Consider the following 27,515-nt stretch of genomic DNA (forward strand, 5'->3'; position numbering starts at 1 on the left):
ATTTTGACTAACAAGTTGAACACGTCTCAAAATGCAACACTGTAGTTGACATCAAAGTAACCATTTACTACAGAAACATTCAACAGATAGGAGTGCTTGGACGAGGTGATAAAACTGTCAGTCTTTTCTTTTATTCCTCAATAAATAGATTTGGAAGAGTGATTTTTTTTCGCATTTTCAGCTATTATATGAAACATTTTCTTTTTCAACTGAGCCTCATATTGGAAACAGACAAAAAACACTCGCCCATGTTTGTGTAAGAAATAACCATGATGCCCTACAAAAAGCCCCTGCTGATGTTCTTGCAAAATGAGACATTACAGTGTCAGAAATAACTTGAAGGTCAGCAGCATTTAATCCATTGCATCTCATTTTTAGGGCATCAAACACAAAGCAGGCCTGGAGTTTGAAGTGTAATTGGCTCTGACAAACAAATATAATGCCATCCACTCCTTCAATGGTTTTCATGTGCCAGATGTGTCTGCGTTTTTTTATTCACATTTGGTATTTAGTCATGGCGTGGACTGTGAGCTTTCATTCCCTCTGTGAGACTGTAAATAAGCCCGGCATCCTCTGGGAGTGACTACATAAAACACTCTGTGGTTAGCAGACCTCAGTGCCTGCCAGAGGCACAGCTAAACCACGCACGCTTCACTTCTATCAAGTAAAAGCAATATCCTACATATCTCTGTTTATCTAACAGAAGACCACACCATCAAAAGACAATCCTGCTCTGAAAAAAGAATAAAAAGCACATTTCTGAAAGACTTCAATGAAAAAAAACAAAGGAAAAAAGGCAAAGATGGGGGATTTTGGTCTTTATGTTATTTTGTCGCTAAAGGACATGGAGCTTTTTCACCAGCCAACAGATCAGATGAGTTACACATTTTCTATTTTATTAGGCTCATTTACAGTGTGTGTGTTGTGGTTCATGGGTCATCTGCATAAGGAAAAATGCTTAGGCAGGTTTTTTTTAAAAAACGGATTTCTTTTGTCTCCTTATTCGTCCTCCAGTTTAGAGTAGTTTCACATTTCTCATGCTCTCTCAGACTTGACTTGGCACGTGTGTTTAGAGCGGTTGAATTCACTTTTAAATATGCCTTTTCTCTAGAGGTCCCAGCCCCTTGTGATGTGACCCGCATGACTAATTCCATTTAAAGGGAAATAACATGCATTAGGGCTCTCACTTTTCTTCCTTACATTTGCATAATTTTGTTTGGCAACTTGGAAAAGGGCCATTAACAGCACTAAGACACACACTGTAAAGGGTAGGGACGCAGACAGATCGATACTTTATTTCAACATCTTTAGCAGCATCGGGGTCCAGATCAGGATGCATTCACTAATTCAAATTCTTGCAGGACTCTTGTGATGCTACCATTACTTCCTGATAAGGAAACACCGTTGTACTGCCTCTCTTAATCTCTGACAGACACATTCGCTCGATCGATAGTCTTTTACTTTTTTGTTGCAAAGACAAGATTGATTGCCAGGAGTTGCCTTGTGCTCAATTCCACTTCTCGCACCCCACATTATTGTTTCAATTAGGCATTCTCTAGAGACCTTTTGCGGAGTGGCATTAAAATGCGGTGACCTCCTGCGATTCACATCAAACACCAGATGTTTGGCAGCGCAACCTCTGACACCAACTTATTCAGATCAAGAAGTGAAAGCACCGTCCAAACAAGTGGATTAAGCAGGAGGGGGTCTGTGTGCGGGAAGCATGGGGATGACCAGGGGAAGTTGCGACTCGCGCCAGTGAGGAGGAAATAATCACAATGTTGCCTACTCATGAATTATTAAGTGCCCTGTTCCTATTTTAGCCCGACTCAAAATGCTGCGTTTTCATCGGTGGGTCTGAAGCAGCGTGCAAGGGTGGTTTTTTTTTTCCTTTTTTTTGACAGCTGTATTACTGCTGATAAGCGAGACTGTGTGAGCTGATCAAGTAGTGAGACAAGCGTTCAGAGCAGCAGCAGCACAGCAGCAGCAGCGCTGTAGTCACTAGGTGCCGTGGCAGCAGAAGCAGCAGCAGCACTATCAGTCACAGCACAGGCAGCAGCGACAGCAGCAGCAACAAACTCTCTCCTGTCTTTTTCTCTTCTTTCTGGAGTTGTTTCCCGCTCAGAGGACAAAAGCCAAGGAAGTAGGAGGGAAGTGATCCAGGGCTGATAGCTGCCATCAAAAACAAAACCAAAACGCAGACCTGGCTGCCCCCATGCCTATCGAATTTGTTTGCAAAATCAAATTTGCAGAGGAGGATGAGAAGCAGAAAAGCAAGCAGGATGGGGACAAGGAGAGCCTGATCGAGGAGAGCTGCACACCTCCGGCCAAGGACTTGGCCGGATTTGCTAACTCCTGCTCCCTTCATGGGATTAACCACATCTTTGTCTCTGGTCGCCTGGGCATCCGGCAGACTCTCTGGGCTCTTGCCTTTTTGACTTCACTGGCGCTGTTTCTGTACCAAGCGGCTAAGTGTGCCATCTCTTACCTGGAGCACCCTCATGTCACTGCTCTGAATGAGGAGGCGACCCCTGAGATGGTTTTCCCCGCTGTGACCATCTGCAACATCAACCGCTTTCGTTTCTCTGCGCTGACTGATGCTGACATCTACCACCTGGCTAACTTGACAGGTCTGCCCCCCAAAAACAGGGATGGGCACAAACCTCATGATTTAATGTATCCTGCTCCTGACATGCAGGACATCTTCAACAGGACAGGACATCAATTAGAAGAGATGCTCATGAGCTGCAATTTCAGTGGACAGAACTGCTCAGCTGAGGACTTCTCTGTGGTGAGTGTAAAACTTTCTCAAAGTTCTGCTTTTGCCTGACTTACAATATTATATTACTTGACTGTCATTTGTTGGCTTCATCCAAACTTTTTTCTTAAAGTAAGTTTTGTGAAAATACATTTTTCACAATTGAAGCATTCTGAGGAATCATAAATGTGTAACTTCACAAGGTGCTTCTTGTTCATACAAAACTACCGATGAGCGTGAAAGCAAAGTGAGCACTTTAAGGCAAGAGGAATTGAAATTCTCTTTGTGTTTGTACTCCTCTCCAGGGGCCATTTGGTTCCCACGATACATTTCTGCATGCAAGATTCATAGCTTTGGCTCAGTCATTGAGCTGTATCTCTTCTCACTAAGTTCTAAGCAGCAACAGTGTTCCTCTTCAGTCGTGCCTGTACCAGAATCTATTATGTCAAAGAACAAAGGCTGCTCCCAAAGAAGAAAAACAGAGAGCTGTCGTATGTGGTAGTGTACTTTTCCAAGGCAAACTGTGCTTTAATGCTACCTCCAACCCCAGTAGCTGAGAGTGCATGGCAACAAAATTGTCATCGAAAATAGCCGAGTCTCTTCTTCCTCTCTGTTCCATCTCTCCCTGTCGCTCCCACTCTCTCTTTCTGACATTGCAGAGCAGCTCGCTCTCTCTCTCTCTCACTCTCACTCTCTCTCTCTCTCTCTCTCTCTCTCTCTCACTCTCTCTCTCTCTCTCTCTCTGAGCTCTTGTACCTTTCAGGAGGGAAGGAGTAATGCTTCTTCAACGTTGTATTTCAATCTTGCTGCTGTTAAGATTAAATATTTAAAGACAGACATACATGATTTTTGCATTAGCCAGATTGACTAAAAGGAATGAAACAATTTCCATGAGAGGGAAAGTGTGTGCGAGAGAGAGAAGAAGGGATCAGGTGAAAGAAGGAGAGTTTGTGCCTGTGTTCTGTGCACTATTTATTAAAGGCACTGTCCTTGCAGGAGATGGATTTCCCCATCTCTCCTGCAGGAATAGGAATATGCAATTGCTTTAGTGATGATAAAGTGCGGGTGTCAAGTCTTAATAGGGTATGTTGAACATTGATATGCTCACCTTCCTGAGACCTAAAGATTCTGTCTTATCACAGAGATGGGACTACATTACATCTGATGTGCCAAATTACAGCCAAAAATAATGACAGTTCACTGCTTCTCATTTGATTTCTCTCACAGTGTACAGAGATATTTATTTTCCTTTGTTGTCAAGGCAACCTCTCACATGTAGACATAAAATTACCTGTGACACAAGAATGGACCCCCTCCCCCCCAAAAAAATCTCTGTTGTTTTATCGGGCACAAGAAAATGTCATGCTCCTCGGGGAGATGAAAAGTTTGACAAAATTCAGTCTGAAGCAGCAACATGACTCTAAAAGTTTGTAATGTGCTTCTAGCACATTTGACTGCAATATCCTGTGACACTTTGACACTCACTCCTCCCTGAGTACATTAATTAGCAGACAATTCTGACATCCAGGAAATGTCTGTCCCGTGTCAGTTGATGAAACGTCCTGTAGCTCTCTTTGGACACTGGGTGACTTCATCACAGATTAAGATCCTGTTGGAAGTTCCCTAAGCTGCTGTTTCCTCTCTGTCAGCTATGTGATCTGCATTTTCGGGGGCTGTCAGTTAGATTTGTTACAGGCTACTTGCTGCCTCCACGCATGACAAATCACTTACGCTGAGTCCTGGTGGGGAGCACAACTGGGAGCGTATAGGAAGGAAGGACTGGGAGTTATGGGAGCAGGTCTCAGAGCAGAATGTAAAAGAAACGGCTCAAATGAAGCTCACTCACATGAATTCACACCTCTGTTCTTGTTTTTGTGTGTGTGTGTATTGCGTAACTACAAATCGCATGCTATTTGTTTCACTAAGAAAGCCATTATTACAGGTGATGCACTATTAATCACATGCAAGCATGTACTAACCCACATACACAAGAGTCGTGTACAAATCGGTCATTATTCTTCCTCTCATGGGGCCCTCCTTCAGGATCGGCTTCTTGTAATGTATTTTCTTTCGATTGATCATTCTGGGAGCTGCAGATGTTTTATTTTGGTAATAGCCTCATGGATGTGGAGCTCTTGGGAAAATTGCATGATGAAATATAATTGCGATGTCTTCTGACATTTTAGCTTCTCTGCAAACAGATCGTGCTTTTGCAACAGATCTCTGGTTGGAATTCTATTTCACTCAGAATCTTCATGGTTGTATTTGTATTTTACTTTCTGTAAACGTCTTAATTTCATTAATGTCATTGAATGGTAAATTTAGTGTCTTAAATATGTGCTGCAAAACATCCAAATCTGAAAAAAATATATATTTTCCTTTCTTTTTTATGTTATCAGCTTATTCAAGAAAATCATGAATTGGCCTCTGTGTATTCAGTCTTCAAAATAGTTAAATAAATATAAGTCTCAAGGCCAGAATGAAATTGTCTGGCTGTTCTAATTTATGGCAGGAAAATACATAATCACGTAGCACAGAAATTTGTTTTCCTCTTCCCAGCATCGTGGACCGGCATGATTATTTGACGTAGGTAATAAGGCCATTCTTTATAATTAAAGATTACATTATTGACTTGGATTAATCACAGAAGATAAAGCTGATTCAACAAGCCATGAATAAATAGATTAATATTTTTCTTCCCGTCTAACTCTGAATAATTGTTCATCTATTGTGTGGTGCTGTCGCAGAGATGAGCAGCGAGCCCTTTGGCTTTTTTTAAACAGAGCTCTGAATTGGTTTGCTCTGACTCTCAGCTGTGTTTGCTGCTGCATTATCAGATTTTGCTCTCAGCAAGGACAGATCCCTTCTGCATATATTCATGGAGATAACTAAACAGCTATAGGGTGGCATACGAGGTGATCTATAAAAACCTGGGTTAACGGGGACAACACTGAAGAGCTCTCCGTCTGTAATTTGTCATTTCACTGACTGAAGCCTCTATTGTGTATTTTATAGATAATTGAATGTTTAATGGTGTAAGCCACAGATGACGTTCGCCCCCTTCCCCTGTCCTATCATTCATAGTGAGATGAATCCTTAAACCATATTAATGTAAATCAATAGTATATACAAACGGCACAAAGGAGACTTTATTGTGAGCTGGTCTCAATAAGTATAGTGGCCTTGTGTAGGTCATGAGAAGAAAAAATAAGATGAGCAAAGGAGGACCATAATAACGGTGTAAATTAGAAAAGCAAATTAAGTCATGTACCAGTAAGGTACAGCATAACACTCTGAGGCGCAATCACATAGAGATGAGTCACAAAAGCTACTACATGTCTAGTAGAGCGCTCTGACTTTTTTCCAGTTTTGAAGCATGTTTTACATTTTCCTGGCGTGTTGAAGCCTTGCACAAATTATATTTTACACTTTTGTCCACAAGGTACAGGGTCAGATGTCATGTCATTCTTTTACCCAGGCCATGTATGATGTGTAAGATTTGACTTTTTTCGCCGATGCATCAGGGGAATGACACAAGTGTGACTTTCCGTGTCACCACAAGAAATGTATCCCCTAACTGTGGCATTGGCTGTGAGTCCTACAAAAACTCAGATACAGACCTTCATTCTCAGCTATATATGTGTGTGTGTGTTTATGTGAAAATACGCTTTGTACATGTGCAGACGACTGTGAGAGGGACATCCACTTCCCTTGTGGGTCCAAAGTGTGCTCACCCCTCAACAACACACCCACACACACACACACACTCACCCACACATATCTCCCCCAGCCACCCGCCTTCCCCCTGGTGGAGAGCGAGGAGTGTGGGAGCGTGAAAGTGACTGGCTATCTGGACTGGCTTCGTCTCCAACAGCCTGTCAATTAGCCATCCACAGTTCCACTGCTGTGGGAGTCCCTGCAGCTTAACATGCTGTCTGATATGATCCACACACCCAGCCCTGGAGGCAAGTGCTGAGCATTATCATGCCCCCCCACGACCCTTAAACAAATACGCACGGTCTTTTCTTGTCTTATTCTCTTATTTTACCCTTCTTGCAAAATGACAAAGAAAAAAAAATCCTGAATACCGATTCCATATCTTTCGAACCTAAAGGGAGCACTGCCGCTTTTGCAACCCACTCCGGTTCCCCTGCACTCCTTCCCCACCTTCTCCTGCTCCACCTCCAGTGTATCAGAGGAAGATGAATTACAGTGCAATTGGTCGGCTGCTCCTCCTGATATGCATCACCACTGTCTAATCAGATGAAACCCACCTGTGACCAGCCACTGGATAACACCAATATGCAAACAGTTTATATTGGGAAGATTTACCTTTTCTATCACTCCCGGAGCTGGCTTTCAAACCTCTCGCTGTGCCTTGGTTTGGAGCGCTTGGTTTGATGAGGAGAATCTGCGACTCAGGGATGGCTTTTAACTCCACGATAAAGGCTTCCAATGTTGTGGTACTGCTAACCCCCACCCCACCCCCCCACCCCCCCAACCCCTGGGAGTCTTTTACTCTCACAGACATTTGTCTCTTTTTGACAACTCATACACCAAGCTGTTGGTAGTGTTAATGTGGCTGCGCACACACACACACACACACACACACACACACACACACACACACACACACACACACACACACACACACACACACACACACACATACACCAACATGTGTATTTAGAGTGTGTATAGTGCAGATAGAATGCTTCCCCATACAAACACACACACACACACACAGGTCTCATCACAGATTGAGAGAGTTGGCTCGCAAGATTGATCATGACTCCTGACTGGGTGCCCCTCCCTCTCTGGAGGATCAATACATCCTTCAGTCAGATTGCTTCCCTGCCCTTCCTACTCCAAGCCTGGTGTGACTAATTATCTTGTGCCTGTGTTTTGGGCCCAGTCTCAGCTGCATTTGTTAATGCTGCCAGAGTTGGTGAAGAATTTGATCTTTGGAACAAGATGTCTGTTTGTTTTAATGTACATCCAGCCAAAATCAATCCATATACACTGTCTACCTTTTCCCTAAAGGCCACTGAAATTATCGAGCAATATGAGATGACTCATGTGAGGATGTGGAGGAATGAGCGCTTTGCTCAAGTGAGAAAAAATTAAAAATCAGATCCAAAAGTCTAAATAGAAGTTTATTATACAGTCATGATATGCATTCCACCAAATATATCCATTTGAAATGTGTATCACTGAGTCAAAAGGAATAAATAGAGCTGAAATTGCATCCTCAGGCTGATTTAAATTAAATACAAATCTTAAAAACTTCAATTATTTCTTGCAAACAAAATCACGTTTCTATATGTTATGTGAGTAATGGCATGTTTAAGTTAATTTTTTTTAAGCAGCTCAATTTCTGTATCGCTAATGTTCTCTATATTTAGCGTTGTGGCATTTTCAAGCTGGGCATCTCCATATTATGAATTTGAAAGGCTTCATTTGCAACTCTTCTGCCTCAGTGACCATATCAAACAAATACATTTCGGTTCAGCTTACAGCAATACTCACAATAACGGTGTTACTCCACAGTGTATTTAGGAGAAGACTTTGATTTAGGCTTATAACTGACTCTAGGAGTTGGTATACATTTTTCTTAAACATATAGTCCACTCAAGCTCAGTTGTGATGATGAAATGTTCTTGCACATTTGTCATAATAAGGCATTTTTCTTAGACTTTACAGTGATGATGAATGGCACTCAGTGTTTAGATAAGTATGGTTATGAAAGTCTTTGGCGAAGCGCACTTTAAATGTACACTTGTCTTCTTAGCGGCCGATGTGAGCTTTTTATTTTGTCATGTTTCCCAGTCTCTGAATACATTAGCGGAAATTCCTCTGAAAAATTAACCAAGCTTGCTTTTAGGCTGCCACATAATGGGTTTGTGCTTCTTCATTCCCATCACTCGTAAGGTTTAATTACTTTGTGAGAGATAGCACATGCAGGTGGCCAAAAAAATGGAGACACCTTATAACGTAATTCTATTCTGTACACCAGTGTTATTTTTATTAGTGAAAACTAAACCACATTTTTTAAAATTAAAACTACAATTTAAAAAAGAAAGAAAACTAGGATTCTACAATAGTAATTTAAATATATTTGCCTAACTGCACTGAAAACATTTCCAGTCTCACAAAAGGAGTGTACACTTGAGATAGTGTACTTGAACTACTGTATTAGTGGTTTCAAATAACAGCTCAGTGTGTGGGGTCATTTTGAGCACAAGCCAAATAGTGTCGAATTTAAGTGTTTGTCATGTGGCAGATGTTTGTGGATTTCAGCTAGATGTGAAAAAAATCTGAGAACACACCTCCTGCAATAGAGGTGTGCTAAAAGAATTTATAAATAAAGATACTGAAAAAAATAGCAGAACAGTTCCAGAGCTATCATAAACAAGAGAAAAGCAGTCTGTGGTGGTTTTATGTGTTAAATTGAGGATGTCTACCAGATTATGTGAAACACTGGCCTTCAAAAGGTATTCTGAGCAGAGCTTGACCCAAAATTTATAATGCCCAGTGGTGTGCTGATTTATTGTTATTTCCAAATTGAGGTAAAACTGAGGTGAAATAAATAAAAAATCACTGAAATCAGGGAGGAAAAGAACCAAAACACATGTTGTGGAAAAACTCAGCTTGCTAAACTGAAACTGGGGGTGAGACCTCGCTGGATATTTCTGTGGCTTGTTTTTATTGTATGAACATCTTAGAATAAAGTCTCACTCATTGTGAGCAAACCCAGTGCATCTGATATTTCACTGTAAATAGGTTTGAAATGTAGAAATCATGGTCACTGTGACATGGATGAAAATGTCAGTCGGCTACAATTCAGCCGATGGAAATCGCGCACAGCACAAATGTCACAGTGAATATTTACCCCTGGCACAGTCTGAACATGAGGGCCTCGTCTGTCCGCTTGGCTGGACACTTGGCCCTTATTCTGAATTATGTCTAATGTCACACACTTGGCTGTGCCCCTTGCTGCTTTTTCGAGTTTATTGCCACACAGACAACGTTGTCTGAAAGATCACACTTTTTAACCTCCTTTTTCTGTCTCTTTTTTTCCTCTCTTTGCTGTTTTCCCTCATTACTGTTGGCTACAGTTGATGCAAACAAGGTCAAAAATCTAGAACATGGACGCTAAGGTGTCATGACAGGTGTGATATTTTGTCTGAATCTCTATGACTTTGTGCTGTAAAGCAGCTGAACAGGCCTCCGTGCATGATGATGTTTGGTGTACCTTGTAGCTTCCTCTTGGGAGATGCCTGCAATGATTTGTCAAATGGCTTCAAGGCAAGGCTTACTAGCAAACACACTAAATTCATTTTTTCACATGCAGTGTTCACTCCTTACATTCTATATTGCTTAATAATGTACACCACACTTATAGAACAATACAGTATGCTGTGATAGAAAATGCTAAATTATTTAAGCTAACGCTCTCCTAATCTCAGTAGCTCCTCCTGGCCATATTCGAGGCCATTCACTGTTATGTCTTTATACTGTTTTATAAAGCTAAGAGGAATCAATGGTGGATTAAAATTCTTCACCAAAATGACCTTTTTACAATTGCTGCTCAGGAACTACTGCACCGGTGCAGATAATGCTTGGGATCAGTCAGAGCCACTTTATTCGCAATACCAAAAAATTAGAGGAATTTGTCCTGACTAAGCATCCTGCTTGTTCAGTTTCCTGCAGTTTCTATAGCGTTAAATGATTTAAAGAAAATTTGTGATTTTCTTTTTTTAACCAATACTATGATAGCAATTTAGTAAACTAAACTACAGATGTGTATTTTTTTGTCCACACATACTAATAAGATCCATTTAAAGCAAACCTATTACAAAACTATTTCTGCATTGATAAAATCTGATAAAACACCTCAGTTCATGTTGTCGGAACTATCAAAAGCTTTTAAACTCATGACATTTAAGCCTCATATTATAGCAGGTTAGTTGTCCATAATGCAGTGGTGGACCTAGATTCCCAGGAGGCAAAGAAAAAGTGACGTTCTGAGTTCCGTTGTTTGGAGGATGGGTAGGCTATCATATGTGAACATTACAGTGACTAAAATAATGACATTATTTTCTGTTTGGCACCAATTTCAGTATGCCACCGTAATGGTTCTGATTTTGCCATTATGACCAGAATTTCATGGTGTGATTCATACAATAGCTGTTTGAAAAATCACTATTAGATATTTTCCCCAAAATCAGTCGGACACAATGAACACCTGATTTACACTCCAAACAAGATTCAGTACGCAAAAATCATAGTATGCCAAAAATACCTGAATGTTCTATTACATTGGGTTGCAATTTGCAGTGCACAAGATGGCATGCTTTTCTGGCAAATCTGACCCACAATCCTCTGCGCAGTTGTACCAAATACATCAGTGTTTCTGGAAAGATTGAGCTACCGAGAATGCACAGACGGATGATAGCTCATTTTGAACTACAGACTGTTTTGGTCAAAGCTTAAGGCAAAATTAGGACATAATAGTATGACCCTATTGTATGCATACTGCATGAAACAGTATGTACTTTATAAGGACAGTACGTACTTATAGTAAAAAGAGAAAAATATGCCACTTGAAACAAAGCCCTTTTTTTCACCACATGCTTAGAAGGAATGGCTGGTTTGCCTGTAATTACATATTCCCTGAATCTGACAAAGAAATGTATTGGATTAGATTTGCTGATCACACTGTTGTCAGCTTTTAATTTTAACCAACAATGCAGCTTTGGCAGGTGTAGCTGCCTGAGACATGACGACTTGAGGTGGCTGCTAGCTACTCATCTGAAATCAATATGATGCTGTCACAGACGCACGCATATCACACATATCTTTGCAAATATACAAGGTGGGTGTGTGTGTGTGGTTTAGCTAACTGCATCGGAATACCTACAACTTACATTTTCACTGGTCACAACTTGTGAAGACAGCTAAGTTATATATAAAAGACTTATTTAAAATTGCTCATCTCAGATTGCATTGTGAGTATGAAAACAACTAATTGTTAATTTCTAGTACGACACATATGTAACCCATCCATCTGGAGATTGTTCTTGATTCCTATTTTCCTCTTTCTTGCTCTCTCTTCCTTCTGTCTTTAATTATAATTTATTTTTGCTGTGCTGTTTCGAAGATGCACATTTGCATATTCACACTATAGAAACAGGCGCAGGCCTGAAAAACGGTGCGTTTCATTCCCTGCACGTCTACATACTGTATTGTTTCACATATGTACTTTTTAACACAGAAAAACCTGACAACCACAAGGATTTTCCTCCTCCTCCAACATGATACGTTCACGTCTTGTTTGGGTACTATGTGGACTTTAAATCTTTCCCCTGCTGTTGGCAGCTTCATCGCCTGGCTCTGTCCTTGTTGACAGAACACTTGACCTTCAGGTGCGGTGAAATGTCATCTGATTTAGCACGCCCAGTTTGAATTGCCACCCCTCATTTTGTCATCCAAGCATTGCATTTTGGTTAGGAAGTGTCAGAGCAAATACATTACAGTGTAATGAGCTTGTTTGAAGGAGGAGAATCACACACATCAGGACTCCTAATGTCATTTCAGTGTAGCATTTGCATAGCTGTTACTATACATTCATGTGTGTCTGATACAGTATAATTATACAGAATATGAAAACTAAGGTACAGTATATTCAATATAGCATGCTCCTTACCTTTGATGATTTGCAAGTCAAATAAATGCAAAACATTTAGACCTCTTTTGCCCTGCATGACACAGATACTAGATTTATGCACTACAAATCTTTGAAGTGGCATTCATGCTGAAAACCAGGATTTTATCCAAAATGACAGTGAGGCGGGCCATGATGCACTGAGGTCTTGAAACATTGAAGATGATATGCTTTATCATTATACATGTATAATGCAATGCTCCATTTATATTTAGAATAGACAGTACCATCTCTGCTCATCCCGTTTTTTCTGAAGTCATACATCTTCAGTTGCTACTGTAGCTTCATGTCCAGTATAATATCTGTCAAGCTGTGATTATCTTCATTCCTCACGTCTCCTCCTCCCTCTGCTTGCCAAGTCACTGTTAGACATGTTTGCTTAAACAAGCATGTAACTGTAGTCATGTTCCCCAATGGTGTTGTCAAGATTAATTCTGTGTTTTCCTAATGCATGCAAATGAGAAAGTTGTGAGCCTTTGATTGTCAATAACGTGAAATACGGCTCTGCTCCCTAAATGCTGGCTCCGTTCAATATCCTATTAAAGTTGAATCAGAGATAACTTGGCGCGCATCAGGAAAGCAATCTGAAATTTGTGCTGACATTGATCCAGCAGGAAGGAGACCTATTGCTCCGATTAACACTGTTGCCCCAGGAGAGGAGTCCCTTGGCCATTAATAGCCCTCTGTCCTAGATTTTACTTAGACCATATAAAATGCTTTTATTTATGAGACACATAGTGGCAAATCATCATGGACAGAGTAGAGGAGTGCCAACCTTTTTAACTATCCCTGGGAGCTGTGCTGTTGATCACAGTGTTTCATTTCCAGGTAATACCCTAGCTCGTGTTTTTTTTTTCTATCTGTTAACATTACACATTTGCTGTTTGTACTGTGTTAACGATTATTCTGGCGTCTGCCCAGCTTCCCAAAATGATTTTCCTATAAGCTGCATTCAATTACATTGTGCACTAAATATATTTTCTCCACATTACATTTGTTTGCAACACATACAAAAATGTTTCTAATCAACATATTTTTGCCATATCTTCTGTTGCTTTACTGTCGCTCCTTTTCAGTCCACCCATCATGGGTTAGATGGAGCAGCAAATGTCAGCCTGGTAACCCAGAAAATGTTGGGAAAGGGTTTCATTTTCACTCAAACCATGATATTTTCCTAAATCTAACCAAACAGTTGGTGAAAAAGAGACCTAGAATAATTGTCCCACACAGGGTTTGAGCCCCCATCTGCTTAGTGAAAGTCCTGTGCTGGATTAATAATATTACCCTTACATCATCCTTATAAGGACTTTGTTTACTAGTACTGTATGTCACACTGTTACCAGACAAAGAGAATCTACATTTCACTCAAAAAATATTTTAGAATATGGTTTAGTTATACTAAAATGTACATTTTTGTGAGCCAGGGTTGCTGGTTTACATATAGAAACCTTAACTATGCACTTAAAGCATCAAATACTCTATTAAGAGACATTTGTTTGTCCTGACAAATTTGCTCCTATGCTGGCAATGTTGACATCAGCATAAAGCTAACAACTTTACATATGAAAATAAAAGTACTGCTACAAATAAATCTTGTGAAGCACTGATGTCTTGTAGTCTATATGCACACTACCATTCAGAAGTTTTGGGTCACCCAGACAAATTTCATGTTTTCCATAAGAAATCACACTTTTATTCATGTGCTAACATAACTGCACAAGGGTTTTCTAATCAGCAATGAGCCTTTCAGCACCACTAGCTAACACAATGTAGCATTAGAACACAGGAGTGATGGTTGCTGGGAATGTTCCTCTGTACCCCTATGGAGATATTCTTTTTAAAATCAGCCGTTTCCAGCTAGAATAGTCATTTACCACATTAACAATGTCTAGACTGTGTTTCTGATTAATTTAATGTTCTCTTTTTTGAAAAAAAAAACTGCTTTTATTTCAAAAATAACTTTTTGACATTTCTAAGTGACCCCAAGCTTTTTAACAGTAGTGTTTGTCCTCATGTAATTTGATCTGTGTACATTTCAATTTGATTTTAACATTAGAACCAACAGAAGCAAAACACCTCTCATATTATCCCTCTTTGGTTCTTTTATACTAAACTAACCTGTAACTTTTTTTTTATTTTCCCACTTAGCTAAACTGAACTGAGTTGCACTAGTAACTTTTTAAAAACAGATGCAGAAACAAGAATATAACCAGATTCCCGTGATATTAAATTACACAGAAAACTTAACTATAAGTGGCATGTTTGACTTTCATTTGTAGATGGGTTTAGCAAGATAAGAGTTTGTCATATCATTTCTTTGAAAGCGTGTGTTTAAATACAGCTTACTGGCATTTAATATCGTGTTTGGCCAATTGTTAGCAGATAGTAGGAAAACACTGCATTTAGTTCATTAGTGTTGATGATGGTTGTTTAGATTTGTTGCCAGGGCAGCCTTGGCATGTGAGTGGTGAGCTGAACGGAGATGGGTTCACAGAGGAGATGAGAGGGAAGCTCTGGGTCTGTCCTGCCGATGAGTGAGGAGGCACAGTTTGTTTGGGCCAGATGAACCATCAGACCTACTTAGTGCTGCCTTAAGAAGTTACAGCGGGTGTTCTCTAATTAACTACTTTATTTTCTGTGCTTATCAGTTCAGTAGATGCAGGGTTTTTCATGTTTTTGAAATCTATTATATATGTAAATTTCTTTTTTTAAAATGTAGTTTGTATTATGGGTCAAACTGGCACATTTTGTGTCAGGCAAACAGTCAGTTAAAATCACTGACAAAATGTATCATGGCTTGTCAGAGGTGATTATGCTCAGTAGAGACATAGCAACTCCTTCACATCCTGAGACCTTCTGAGATCTTGTCATGCAGTGCACAATGCCAGCAAATAATGTGGAAGGCTCACATCCACATCAAAATCAAATAATCAAGCCATATCTTGGTTGTTTGATCGGAAGTCAGGTTGCGAGAAGTCAGGTCGTATTCTTGTTCCTGCATCTTCTAAGAAAAAAGGTTGGAAAAAAGTAGAATATTCCAGTTATGCCTTGTTTTTGAAACGGCAAACCAGAAAATAAAATGTTTGCTTGTTTCTTTCTCACAAACAAGTCATTTTCATGTTCAAATCTTTGTCATTAGACACAGCTGGTAACAAGCAAACTGTCATTAAACTTTTTTCCTGTTGATTTGTGAGCGACATTTCAAGAACTTGAATATGTGGCCTTTAAGATGCCTTAACGCCAGATAGAGAAGATAGGGAAGCTTGGATTTCTGGTTAGTTTCTTTTACTTTGGAAATCATCTCAGAACCAGCTAATGGGTGTCTTGACACATTTTAAACAGTGCACAAGAACATCTGTAAAATGCCATAGACCCTTTCTAAGTGTGCCAATTATTTGAATACCAGATGTCCGTGTGCTGCTGTAGTTTAATGCCAACTCCAAGGGAGGCTGCTATAATTACACCCACTCAAAATGTGATTGTCTGATCTTATAACGTGATGAAACGTATGTAACATGCATCGTGGCTGGAAAAGACAAGTAGCTCATACATTTCACAACCCCCAGGAGCAGGAAGAAAGAAAATGACAGATCTTTGTTTTCTGTCTTCTTTTTTTTTACGCTGTGGTCTCATACATTTAATTACAAATACTGTGATAAGGGCATCTCCTTAGAACAAATATGACCAGTAATGAGCTATGGCATCACTGTTTATGCATGTCCTTGGCATTCACTTTGAGAAGAGGGAAAGGGGATAACGGCATCCTTCTAAACAGATCTTTAAAGTCCACTGGAAGGGATAAATGTCAGTGGGCCTCACGGAGAAATCAGTGGGCTTTTTTCTTCTTCTCTGACCTTCACTATGTCTACTCTAAAGAGAATTAGCAGGATATTAATAAATAATTGTTATGTATACGATGATGAAAGCGATCCCCAGAGACAGATTGAATATGTCTTCCATAAAAGCATGCCCTTAAACTGACAATTAATTAGTGTGTTTAGGTAATGATAAATAATTAATTAGCATGACATTGAGGGACTTCTGGGACAGTGCGACAACTGGATAAATTACCAAGCTTCAACATTAGCTAAATAATCCTGAGACTGGAGCCCACGCCACATAAATCTATTGTGTATATGAATATCGGTGTAATCTAATTGGTGTCATCATATCTCTCTTGGCAAGAGCCTCGCCTTAGGATACTGTTTGGCTGCTCCAGTGGAAGTGTACTGTGAACAGATCAATAGATGTAGTGAGCATGATTATGTTATGATTATACACTGGAGAGAGAGAGAAAGGTGATCTGAAGAGAGGTACCACACCTCTTGGCACAGTTCCTTCAGCTGAAAAAGCTCAGTGGGAAACAGAGCGGTCAGCGAGCTTGGCTGCAGCCCTGCTTCAGGACCAGCTGGCCTGAGAGCAGAATTAGAGCCTCCCCCTTGTTTCCACCTGCCGTATGCTGCTCAAGTGTTCCAAATCAAGCCATTATTTGCTTCATTTCCTTGCTGTCTGACTCAGCTTGCCAGTAAGTCCGTTGTCTACCCCTATAGCATGACATCTCACTGCTTAGAAGAATCAGTCTAGACGAAGATGCACTTATTCCACCAACACATTCCAAATGATTAGTATGAGACTGAGTTTTCACTAAGAGCAAAATGTCGGCATGAATTTTGCTCTTTTAAAATCTTTTCAAAATGACCACAGCAGAGCCTGTTTTCATTCGTACACCCCTGAATAATTGAGATCCCCAGTTTTAGAATTCAGTTATGATGTGTAAAATAAATCAGAGCAGATCCTCACAGAGCTCATGATGATACTCGGAAGGGGTCACCTTTAACCGGGCCTCTTTCTAATGCAGGTTATAGAAGACCGTGGCCTGATCTCACCAGACATCGCCTGTGTACAGAGTAGATGCCACTGAATAAATAAAACCCTCACCCTTTCAAACACCAGTGTAAGATGCCGGGATTAGCATCTCATTAAACACTACTCGCACTTGCGGTACGTGGACAAAGAAGTAAGAAAGAGGGACTGTTTGAGGTCTGTATGTGCCTGTGTGTTTGAAAAGATCTCTTCATGGGTACTAGGAGCTTGTTAGAGGTTAGATCACCTCTTCTGTTAAACCCTCTGCATTATTCCAAAATAATGTTGTAGAAATGTTAATCAAGGCGACAGACAATTTTATACAAGCAAAACTCATGCTTGTCATTCTTTAAAAGCATATTGCGTAAATCTGTGCCCCCAGGAAGACAGTGCAATCTAGAGAATGCTCACACTGAAAAACTTGGTGACAGTTTGCTTCTGAGATAAATTGGCCACAGCAAAAGTATCTCCTGCTGGTGGCCAGTCTGTGTTATCTGTGCCATGAACATGCAATTTCCCCTTGATTGTGCTCCCCACGGATAAGTAAACACATTCAGCAGAGCAGTAAACCACAAAAGACAAGCACCCAAAAAAGACAGTAGTAATAATCTGCCTGAAGAGACGAATTCAAACCCAAATCCACAGAGATTCAAAAGATTTCAGCTGTTCAGATTGTCAGCCTGCAGTAAAGATGTGGTCGTTTTTGGAGGAGTCGTTTATTAAGATAAAACGTGTTGTCAGTTTGTTCTTCCTGCTTGGCTCTGAAGCAAAAAACCTTTATATCACGCTGATTTCCTAGATGTCTCTGAGAGATGCACTATAGCTGACAGATATGCATGAAAAATGAAATGCCTGGCCTGCCTGAGCAGCTCGGACTATCCTACACCGCCACCTCAATTTAGCCGTACAAACTGCACTTTGCAGCTTTGGATGGCTGGTTAATGCTGCAGACCTGCATGGAGCAACGTTTAATGTTGGTATGTTCCCAGGTGTGCTGCAAGTTTCACTAGAGGGATTTTACTCTCATATAGATTGTGAAACATATATTTCCATATCTGAGGCGAAATGATATTCCTAGCACTGTCTGCTGTGAATGGAAGTCGCAGTATGTTTTTGATTGAAATGGCAGTGGCGTGTTTACCTCTGGCTGTTGATAGGACCATAATCTCTTTTTGCAACTCTGAGGACTGTGTCTTGTTAGTGTGCAACACTATCATAAAAATCTCAATGTCACTATGAGCAGTGCAAGATATCACATGGTGAATTTTACTGAAGTCAAACTGCCTTTCCTTGTCATCATGTAGGTAGAGTCTGAAATTAACTTTTTAGCTCAATGCCAAGGTCTCCACACTAAAAAATTACCTGCCAAAAAATACCACCTCTTATCAGGCAAAATAATGAATTTTTTTCCATACAGGTCCATCACCATGTAAGCTCTTAGCCACTTCTAAATAGGATTTAATTCACACTCATATAATCATTTGTTTTCTCACTTATTTTGCCTTAATCGTTTAATGTGCCAGCCCTGGTATGTACAGTAATCACAGTGGAATAAGTGTTAAGCAAGAGATGACATTAATTTAATAACGTGACATTTGTACTTGATGGTTCACTGAACAGTTGGCTTTCGGTTGTTTGGGTTTACTCAAATGTCTGACAAGTTGATTTCACTGAGAAATATTAAGCCTCACTTCCCGCTGACAGGTTAGAAAGGGTTTTGTTCAAACACATAGTGAACAGTCCATTAAAGATTTTTGAAGCTGATACAAAAGGGCAAACAGCATAAAAACAAGCAAGAACACAAAAACCTGAAGCAGCAGCAATGCGCTTTTTGCTTTGTGTGTCGCTGTATGAGCTCATAGAACCATATGGTGTGTTATTGAACATTCAAATGGCATAGATACAATAAATAAAACAAACACTGAAACCTTTTAGGTTGCAAGATAAATGTTTATATTCTCTTTGTTTCACCCTTTGTTGAGAAGAGAAATAGACAGAGCACTTATTCCGTGGCTAAATCTAACCTGTGACCTGCGAGTTAATTTTTTATTTGGTTGATTTTCACGTTAGAATAGTTTATTATGAGGATGCGATCGCCACATCACCGACTCTGCCTACAGAGCAGGCGACCGTGGCTGTTCCACCTGATTGCTTCCCGGAACAGAGACTAAAAATGATACATTGTTGTCCTTGAGTTCTAGTCCATTTGGGGGTCACAGTGACACATTAGAAACCAAATGAGCTAAACATGAAGTTACGTGGACTGAAAGATAATGGTTTCATTTGACAGTTTTGGTGACTTGCTGCCCTGCATCATGAGCATCGCATGGACTGTGGGTGAAGATCAAAACACACTTTATTTTTGTGACTGACAGCAGGGCCGTGCTGTGTGGCTTTTTTCATCCTCTGTGGTGGTCACTGTAGAGCTCACAAAAGAAACAGTCAGTCGTAGGCGGTACTAATGGTGGTTGCAACAGACTTCACATGTAAGGGATAATGACATACAAACATACAGAGCTTAGAACTGCAGGAAAAAACTGCAGTTTTCATTATAAGTCAACTTTGGTTCATTTTAACTTGGACCACAATTGTACCTTAACCATAAACAAATTTTTTTATGCTTCAGTGCAAAAAAGAAAGACTCATTTGAATTATTGTCAATACACTCATTTAATGTACAACTCCAAATTTGTTTTTCCGTGTTCACATGAGCAATGCTGAGTTTGTTTTTCAAAAAATTATGTGTCATAAATCTAATGATTTTTGTTTGTTTGCCCTTCACAAGGACACTCAAATGTAACCTGCCTGTCAACTCGTTGGTTAACAGTGTAATTAATTTAACCATTTTGCCAGTCTTCTTTCCTCCGCTCTTATCATTGTTCCTTTCATCTTAGACGGGTTGTCTGACAAATTCTGCTATTAATGAGCACCCCCATGTTAACCAGTGTTAAATACTGCTACTTTGTATTTTCTTTAATGCATTTAAAACCGTCTCCTTGAGATATATTTTATTCTTGTCAGCACAGTCAGGTGAAAGTGTCATGGAACCTGTGCGACACTTAAAATGCACAAAAACACTGAAGACGCACCATCACTTCATAAAACTTATATAATCATCATCCCAGATTGAAATCAAGGAGGTTTCTATCCTTTGACTTATAACTATGCATGCCACTGAAGCACTCCTATCAGCTAAATTTTTTTCCCATCACAGATATGGAGGTAATGATGGAGTTGTGTGCCTGTTTATGCATTTAGCATTAGCAAGGATCATGGTAGCTCGGAAATGTATCATTGTCGTAATTTAAAAGGGAAGAGAAAGGGCATGATCGTATGATGGAAAAGTGTTGGGAGGCACTATCATCCTCTCCCGAGGCCTGTCATGTAATTTCTTTTTTGGATTCATGGCCACAGAGAAACATTATGAAACGGAACAGAACTCAAACCAAAAGGCTCCAGTTGCTCAGCACCACCAGCCAGCGTAAAAGCAGAAGTTTAAATATTTCGGCTTTGTATAGACTGAATAATAGAAAGCTACTCAGAGCTATTGTTTTTTCCTTTGTCGTAACTAGCAGACAGTGTGCGGAGGCAAGCGGGGACATGGTGTGAGAACAGATGCATTCAAACACTGCTGTCCTTATTACCAGGCAGTAAAAGATCCACTAGCTACAGTTTAGGACCATGATTGGCCATAATTTGTTCTTTTAGATTAAGAGAGAAAATGAGAAATTTTTGAATGGACTCCTTTTGCAACAGCAACAGCAACAACAGAGACATGTTTTTAAATGTCATGCCAAATGAAATGTCAGTGTACATGTTTTCTGTATTTCAATTTAATAAATTGTTGTTTTTCTGTTGAAAGACATAATATTGCCATTACTTGTTGTTTGATAGGAACTGTGCCTTGAATGTTATCTTTAAAAAATTTCACTGATTTCATTATTATTTAACAGAAGTTTACGCATGGATGTGGATCTAACAAAGCTCCTTTGTATACGCATCACTGTAAATGTGATCAATGTACTATATGTTGTGATTTAAACAATCTTAAAGCTGATAGCTTCTCCTGTGAAATATTGATAAGCGTGTCTTGGAACTACAACTCCAAAAGTCTCCCTGTGCTGAAAAGTTAAGATCATTTGATCACCCACCTCAGAGACACCTGCAGCAGTGATTTACTCGCTGTATTTTATTTTATATTTTATCCAGCCGATCATCTATCTTGGCCCGCCACATGGAGCCTGGATTTGCCCTCTGTATTCTGTCTTCCAGATTACAACAGGTTCAGCAGCCTGTCCACCGCCCACCACTCAGCTGAAGCCTTCTGTGGGGCCTGTGAGACGTGGCTTGGTGCCGATGAGCCTGAGATGTTGCTAGAGGTTTAATCCCCACACTGTGAGAAATGAGGTCCTCCCGCTCTCCCTCTTGGTCCTGCAACTTTGATCAAGCCCTAATGTGATTAGGCAGTGACCCTGACATGACTGGCCCAGGAACTTGTAAAAGAAGCCCAGGGAGGGGGGTGCTGGGGGAGCGTCTGATCTGACCAGTAAACCAGGAGAAGAAAGGAATTATTCTGAAGGTGTCTTTTCTCTGTTGCTGCTCTGCCTTGTGGGTAATAAAGGTTTCATGTATTCGTTTTACCCAGGCAAAAATTGCGATCTATAATGACCTGACATTTCTTTTTAAAACTAGCCAAGAGGCTCATGATTTGAATGTTAACCAGGGCTTTACTTGACGTAAGGTGCAGTCTACTGGGAGGAAGCTTCTTTTGAATTCCGCTGGATCTCGGCTCCTTTCAGCTGAGTCTTCATGGTAAATTAATGTAAATCTTCCACTGCCTGTATTACAGAGCAAAATATTTGTGCATACATCCTGTCATTGCAGTGCATCTGTGTAAATAACACACTGCAACATGTTCCAGTTGAGACCGGGGCTGCACTATACCCCTCACAGACATGTCTTGTTCAGAATTGTGCACTGAGCCTGTTTACTGTGTCGTGTATAAGACTGCTCCCATATGTGCTCCACATTATTCTTGCCGTCAACTCGCTCATGATGTGTGGGGTGAAATGCGCTGCCTTAACTTCAGAGGCCAAATGTGTCAAGTCTCGATATATTAACTTCACTCTAATGGACTTTATCAGGCATAGTGCAGAAAGTCATGGAGATTAGAGCGGGAGGGAGTGGATGCTTGATTATTTTTGCATTCTGTTTGGTTCCCCCGCACCATGTCAGCAGCTGCATGAGGATGCTCAAAATGCCTTTTGGATACAGTTGAATGTGGCGTTACCTGCATTCTGTGTGCTAATAGTCTGGCCACAGCCCCTACACATAATGGGCTCAGTGTGATTTAAGTGTTTTCACTGCTGCGTTCAAGTACCAAACTGTGTTGTTCCATAGAAATGAAAGCATTACATTCTACATGCGTTCTATGTTTTTTATTAAGTATTTCAGTCCCCACCTATGTATTGTGCATTCCTTGCTTGCATTGGCAACCCTAAAGGGACAATGTCAAAGAAGAGACAGAATGTGAAAGATGTCCTGTACAATTGGCAGTGAGATGGAAAAGGATGCCGCACCACAAGGGATCCTTTGCCATTAGTCTAGAATGAGGGAGCTGGTGTAGAATGGAAATAGGCTGATTTAAAGACATGATGGTGCTTTGGATCGAGAAAAATGTGCTGAATCACTCACCTTGTTGATTGCATTCAACATTTACACCAAGAAAGAAAGTAAGCAGATTCATAATATTATTTAACAGACGTTAACGCATAGATGTGGATCTAACAAAGCCCCTGTGTCGATGACCACACTTAACCAATGTAGCATCTTTGGTAACTTCAGGTTACCACAACCAGCATGTGGCAAACATCAGGTTTTGATACAGATTAATTAAAATGTACCAGTGGCATATAACAGAGACGGCAATCAATACAGCAAATTTAACATCGCTGTCAGTTTACTAGTGCAACAACTGCATCCATCACATCCATGCACTATATTAGCCATGAACTGGACAGAACCAACACATTCTTACTTCCAGCTTGTCACGTATGGATGCATGGTCATGGCCCCTAGGCATCAATTTTAGAAGCACTCGGTTCCCCTTCAGCTTCATTTTTCAACACTGGCGGGTGAGGTTGTATAAAGACTGACTAAGGAGGTTGGACAGGTGCTGCTGGAATGAGGCAAATTTGGCACTTCCACCCATGATATTGAGATTCATATCCCATGTGGGAATGTTAATGTTTCATGAACCTGTTTTTGCCTTGCTTTCTTATACATTGTTCACTTACTATTCACATTTTTTTGAGTTTAGACATCAAAAGTACTTATGTATAGAAAAAGATCCTACTTTGGGTAGAAATGCACCCATTCACAATGTTCACCACACGTTAGAATTACAACCTTCACCTGCCACATGTAATGTATGATTTGTTGCCTGCAAATGAGTGACAGTGACAAAACCAGTAGAGGACATTTGACTACAGTCTACTGGTGTCTGTTTCAGATGTTGAGGGAATTCTACAGTCAGTCAGAGGCTGTCAAACTGCTCTTCATGTTGAAAAATGTGGGTTCACATTATGTGGTAAAAAGAGAAGCCATACTGAAAGAACTGTGTGTATTGAACTACTCTGCAACATGTGCACATACTGTTTGTAACTGTTATTTTACACAAGGGGGAGAAAATACATCTGAAACCAACAATTCAACGATGAATTCTGTCTGTATACATGTAGAAAAGAATCTGACTAGCCTCAATTACTGTGACAGGAAGTTACTAAGTATGATATCCTGATTTTCCTGTGTTGTGACTGAAAACAAACAAAATCTCCCAACTGGTGTGACCCAGTAAATCAAACAATTTAACATTATGGCAATCCAACCAATCCAATTCTTTCAAACGTGTGGTAAACCTATCCTTAATCTTGTGGCACTTCAAATCAAAGTTTCCCTGGCCAGCAACCAGTCACTGTCATTTAGCATGTGCTCATGATTCCTACTGAACACATATTATTGAATGTTAAAGGTTACTCAGAGTTACACAGAGTTTGTGTACTATGCAGAGCAATTAACTACAAAAATATCTACTTGAGGATTGATTTTGAGCACAAGTGTATCAAATTAATCGTTACTGTTCCATGGTTGACTGGTAGTTTTGGGACTGTCTTCATGTGAATAAAACAGCTTGAAATCACACACGTGAGGCACCAATGGTCCAGCGTCAGTGCAAAAATGATCCCGAATAACTAGTTTCTTTTTAGACTCATGCTTTGAAAATCTTCTTTTGCTTACCATGCGACAGCAGAGCACTTTCCATGCACTGGTAACCCGAAGACTCTGATTGCCTCACTGCCTCTTGACTCCCTCCACTTTCAGCAGCGTCATCTGAGGCCGCGTAGGGCTAGACAGGAACATAAACTAAAAGAGATGCTTGTGTGGTGGCCTTGATATATCAAGCGATAAATACATCATTTGAGCAAGGGTCATTTATTTGCCTCGCTTATCTTAAGATTGTTTTTTTTCTGCGCAGTAAATGTACGGATCATGGATTGAGTCAATTATAATGAATAGTCTCCAGTGTTAAATGCTCGTGGTGCTGTGGCGCTTTTGTCATGCACTTCCAAGAGTTCACTTGTCAATTGTTTTTGGACTAAGCACACTTCTGTTAGAGGCAAAACTGAAACTAGGACTTCTTGTTTCTGCTCCAAAAGTAAGAAACCCATTTAAAATCCCTCTGACATTTACAACTAAACTAGAACTATGGCTTTGGAACAGAGCTTTTCTCAACATTATGTCCTGGAACAGTTCCTCAAAACTGCTTTTTGCAGCCTTTAACAAACACCATTCCAACATAAAGCCCTGACATTTAGACTTCAGAAGAGAGTATTGATGGGTTTTTTGAAAATGAATGCAACTATTGCAATGATGTAAATACCCGCGCTGTCACAGTTATACTTTCTTCACGCATTCTGTAGTTTTTTTTCTGTGTTCACAAATTAGGAATAGCAGTTTTTATATATCAGAAAGGTTCTATTTTCTTTGACTAAAATTTTTAGTGTATGTTGGTTTCTTTTGGAATATTAAATGTAACCTTCAAGAAATTGTTTAATTTTACATTTATTCCTGTCATCCAGAAATCTCAGTTAAGTTTTTTATAAGAACATATCGTTTGCACAATTTAGTCTTTGTGACCCATCATGAATAAGTTTCCAATTTACACATCATTCTTTTGCTGTGCTTTATTAGATGTGCATGAACATTGTGGCATTGTCAAACTAGACGTCTTTGCTACAACATCCTGGTCTTACTGTTTGGTGAGGAAATATGTCTCTTGAAAAAGAAATTACGTTTCTTTTAAAACATAAATGAAAATGCAGATTCGTTTTATATGGATGTCATTTTGGGAGACGGAGCTGGATAAATGAGAGACTGCTGGTGGATCAGAGTTCAGCCTGGACATGACATCACGACTTTGGCTTTCTATGACTCAGACGACAGTCAAAGATGGAAAAGAACTAAAGTGGGCAGTAATTCATTACAACTGGTAGCACAATATTATAATACATATATTATAAAATATATATTATTATAATACATCTCTGTGTATTGGTCTTTTCCTTAAATTAAGAAACACTGATTTTTTTTTTTTTTTATGCAACAGAATAGTTCCAGTCAGCCAGGGTTTTCAAAGTAAGACACTGTCCTCCGAACCCAGACATCACTGAGATTCTCTAAAGTACACAGATTTACAGCAATCCGTGTTTGTGGAAATACTCCAATACTGAAGAAAACTTTAAAACTCATAGATTCTCTGGAAGGTTTATTTGCAATGCATCTGAGATAAATCCTCACAAAGCAACACTGAATCTAGAACAATATGCATCATGTCCGTGAATAAACAGTGGACTGTGTTGTGACTCAGAGTTTCTGAGTCAAACTGTAGCAAACCATGAACTGTGAGCTGTGTGTCACTGCGAATGATGCAGCTCCAACTGTTGACCATGTCGATAATCAGGCTAAATTAACACTCTAAACTACAATAACTAATTTCCCATTTCAGTAACTAACTTTCAGTTGTTTACAGAAAGCTTGGAGGCTTCTGTCCTTTTTACCTCACTCTGTATTTTTGCTTCAAGTCTCCTTCCCCTCTGTAAAACTCTCAACAAGAGAATTAGGGTACTTTAGTTTGAGAAAATGGCTTATTGTTTGATAAATGATTTGGCAGACTTGGTATCACATTTGTTCATGTGGTGTTGGTGTGCACGCGTCTGCTTTTCACGTTGGAGCTCTGGCCTCAAAAATGAAACATAAGGCAGCTCTCCACTCCGCCCAGAATAGAAAGCAGACTCGTTTACATCCCACACAGAGTGGGCAAGACATCCCACCTTCTCCTGTGTTGGCCTTTTCTTACTCCTGCTCTTCAACATTACACAAACATATACCTGCTTTTAGCTGCATTGTGGGCTAGTACATCAGCAGAGACCTCGAAGTAGCTCTAAGGCAGTGTCCTCCCCAAGGGAAGTCAATCAAAGCCTCCCAGCAGGGTGAGCCATTTCTCCAAGCCTAGCCTGATCATTTTCCCTCTAATATCCCCAGTTCCAGCAGCTCAGAGGCTGATCAATGTTGCTGAAAACAGAAAACTGTCCATTCTGTCTGGGAGCGGTGGGTGAAGTGAAAAACACACTGAATTGATTACTTTGTAAATGGAAGCTGGGGGTAGACTCTGTGACACCCATGGTTTCCCCACCCTCAAAACACGTTCCCTATCGCCCTCATCACAAACAAATTAGCAATTCAGAGCGTGGCCCTGGGGTTGCTGAGTGTTTATGTGGGTGCCCGGTGTGATGAAGGCTCACATTTGTTTCCTGTCACTGACCCGTCAGTCACTCGGCCATTAGAGCCGAAGGCAGCGCTGATTTTAACCTCAAGTTGTTGGAAAGACGTTAGCAGTCACCAAAGAGAGAAGGGCAGGAAGAACGAAAAGAGAATGGAGGAGAAATGTTTACCAACCCCATCCACTCCCGCCTCATCATCCCCAAACCCACAAACAAAGAGGGCATTATGTCATCAAGGCTTTCAGGGAGAAATGCCCTTCACGAAAGTGGTGAGCTGGCACACTCTCCCAGGAGATTACACAGTGAGAGACAGTCCCCCTGTTTTTAA

At 40.2% G+C, this 27,515-nt stretch overlaps 1 protein-coding gene across 2 annotated transcripts in view; it reads left to right on the forward strand.

The window, feature by feature from the left end:
- The first annotated feature begins 1,820 nt into the window (after positions 1 to 1,820).
- The window catches only part of asic4a (acid-sensing (proton-gated) ion channel family member 4a), an 87,973-nt gene continuing 62,278 nt past the window's right edge, over positions 1,821 to 27,515 (forward strand). Inside the window, exon 1 of one of the 2 annotated variants that reach the window (XM_051958827.1) lies at positions 1,821 to 2,791. In XM_051958827.1, the coding sequence (XP_051814787.1) occupies positions 2,216 to 2,791 (576 nt within the window). In that variant the 5' untranslated portion in view covers positions 1,821 to 2,215. The remainder of the gene's footprint in view (positions 2,792 to 27,515) is intronic. The other variant, XM_051958828.1, reaches the window with a different exon arrangement.

Source organism: Acanthochromis polyacanthus, chromosome 14 (genome assembly GCF_021347895.1).
Source record: "Acanthochromis polyacanthus isolate Apoly-LR-REF ecotype Palm Island chromosome 14, KAUST_Apoly_ChrSc, whole genome shotgun sequence".
NCBI classification, from domain to species: Eukaryota; Metazoa; Chordata; class Actinopteri; family Pomacentridae; genus Acanthochromis; species Acanthochromis polyacanthus.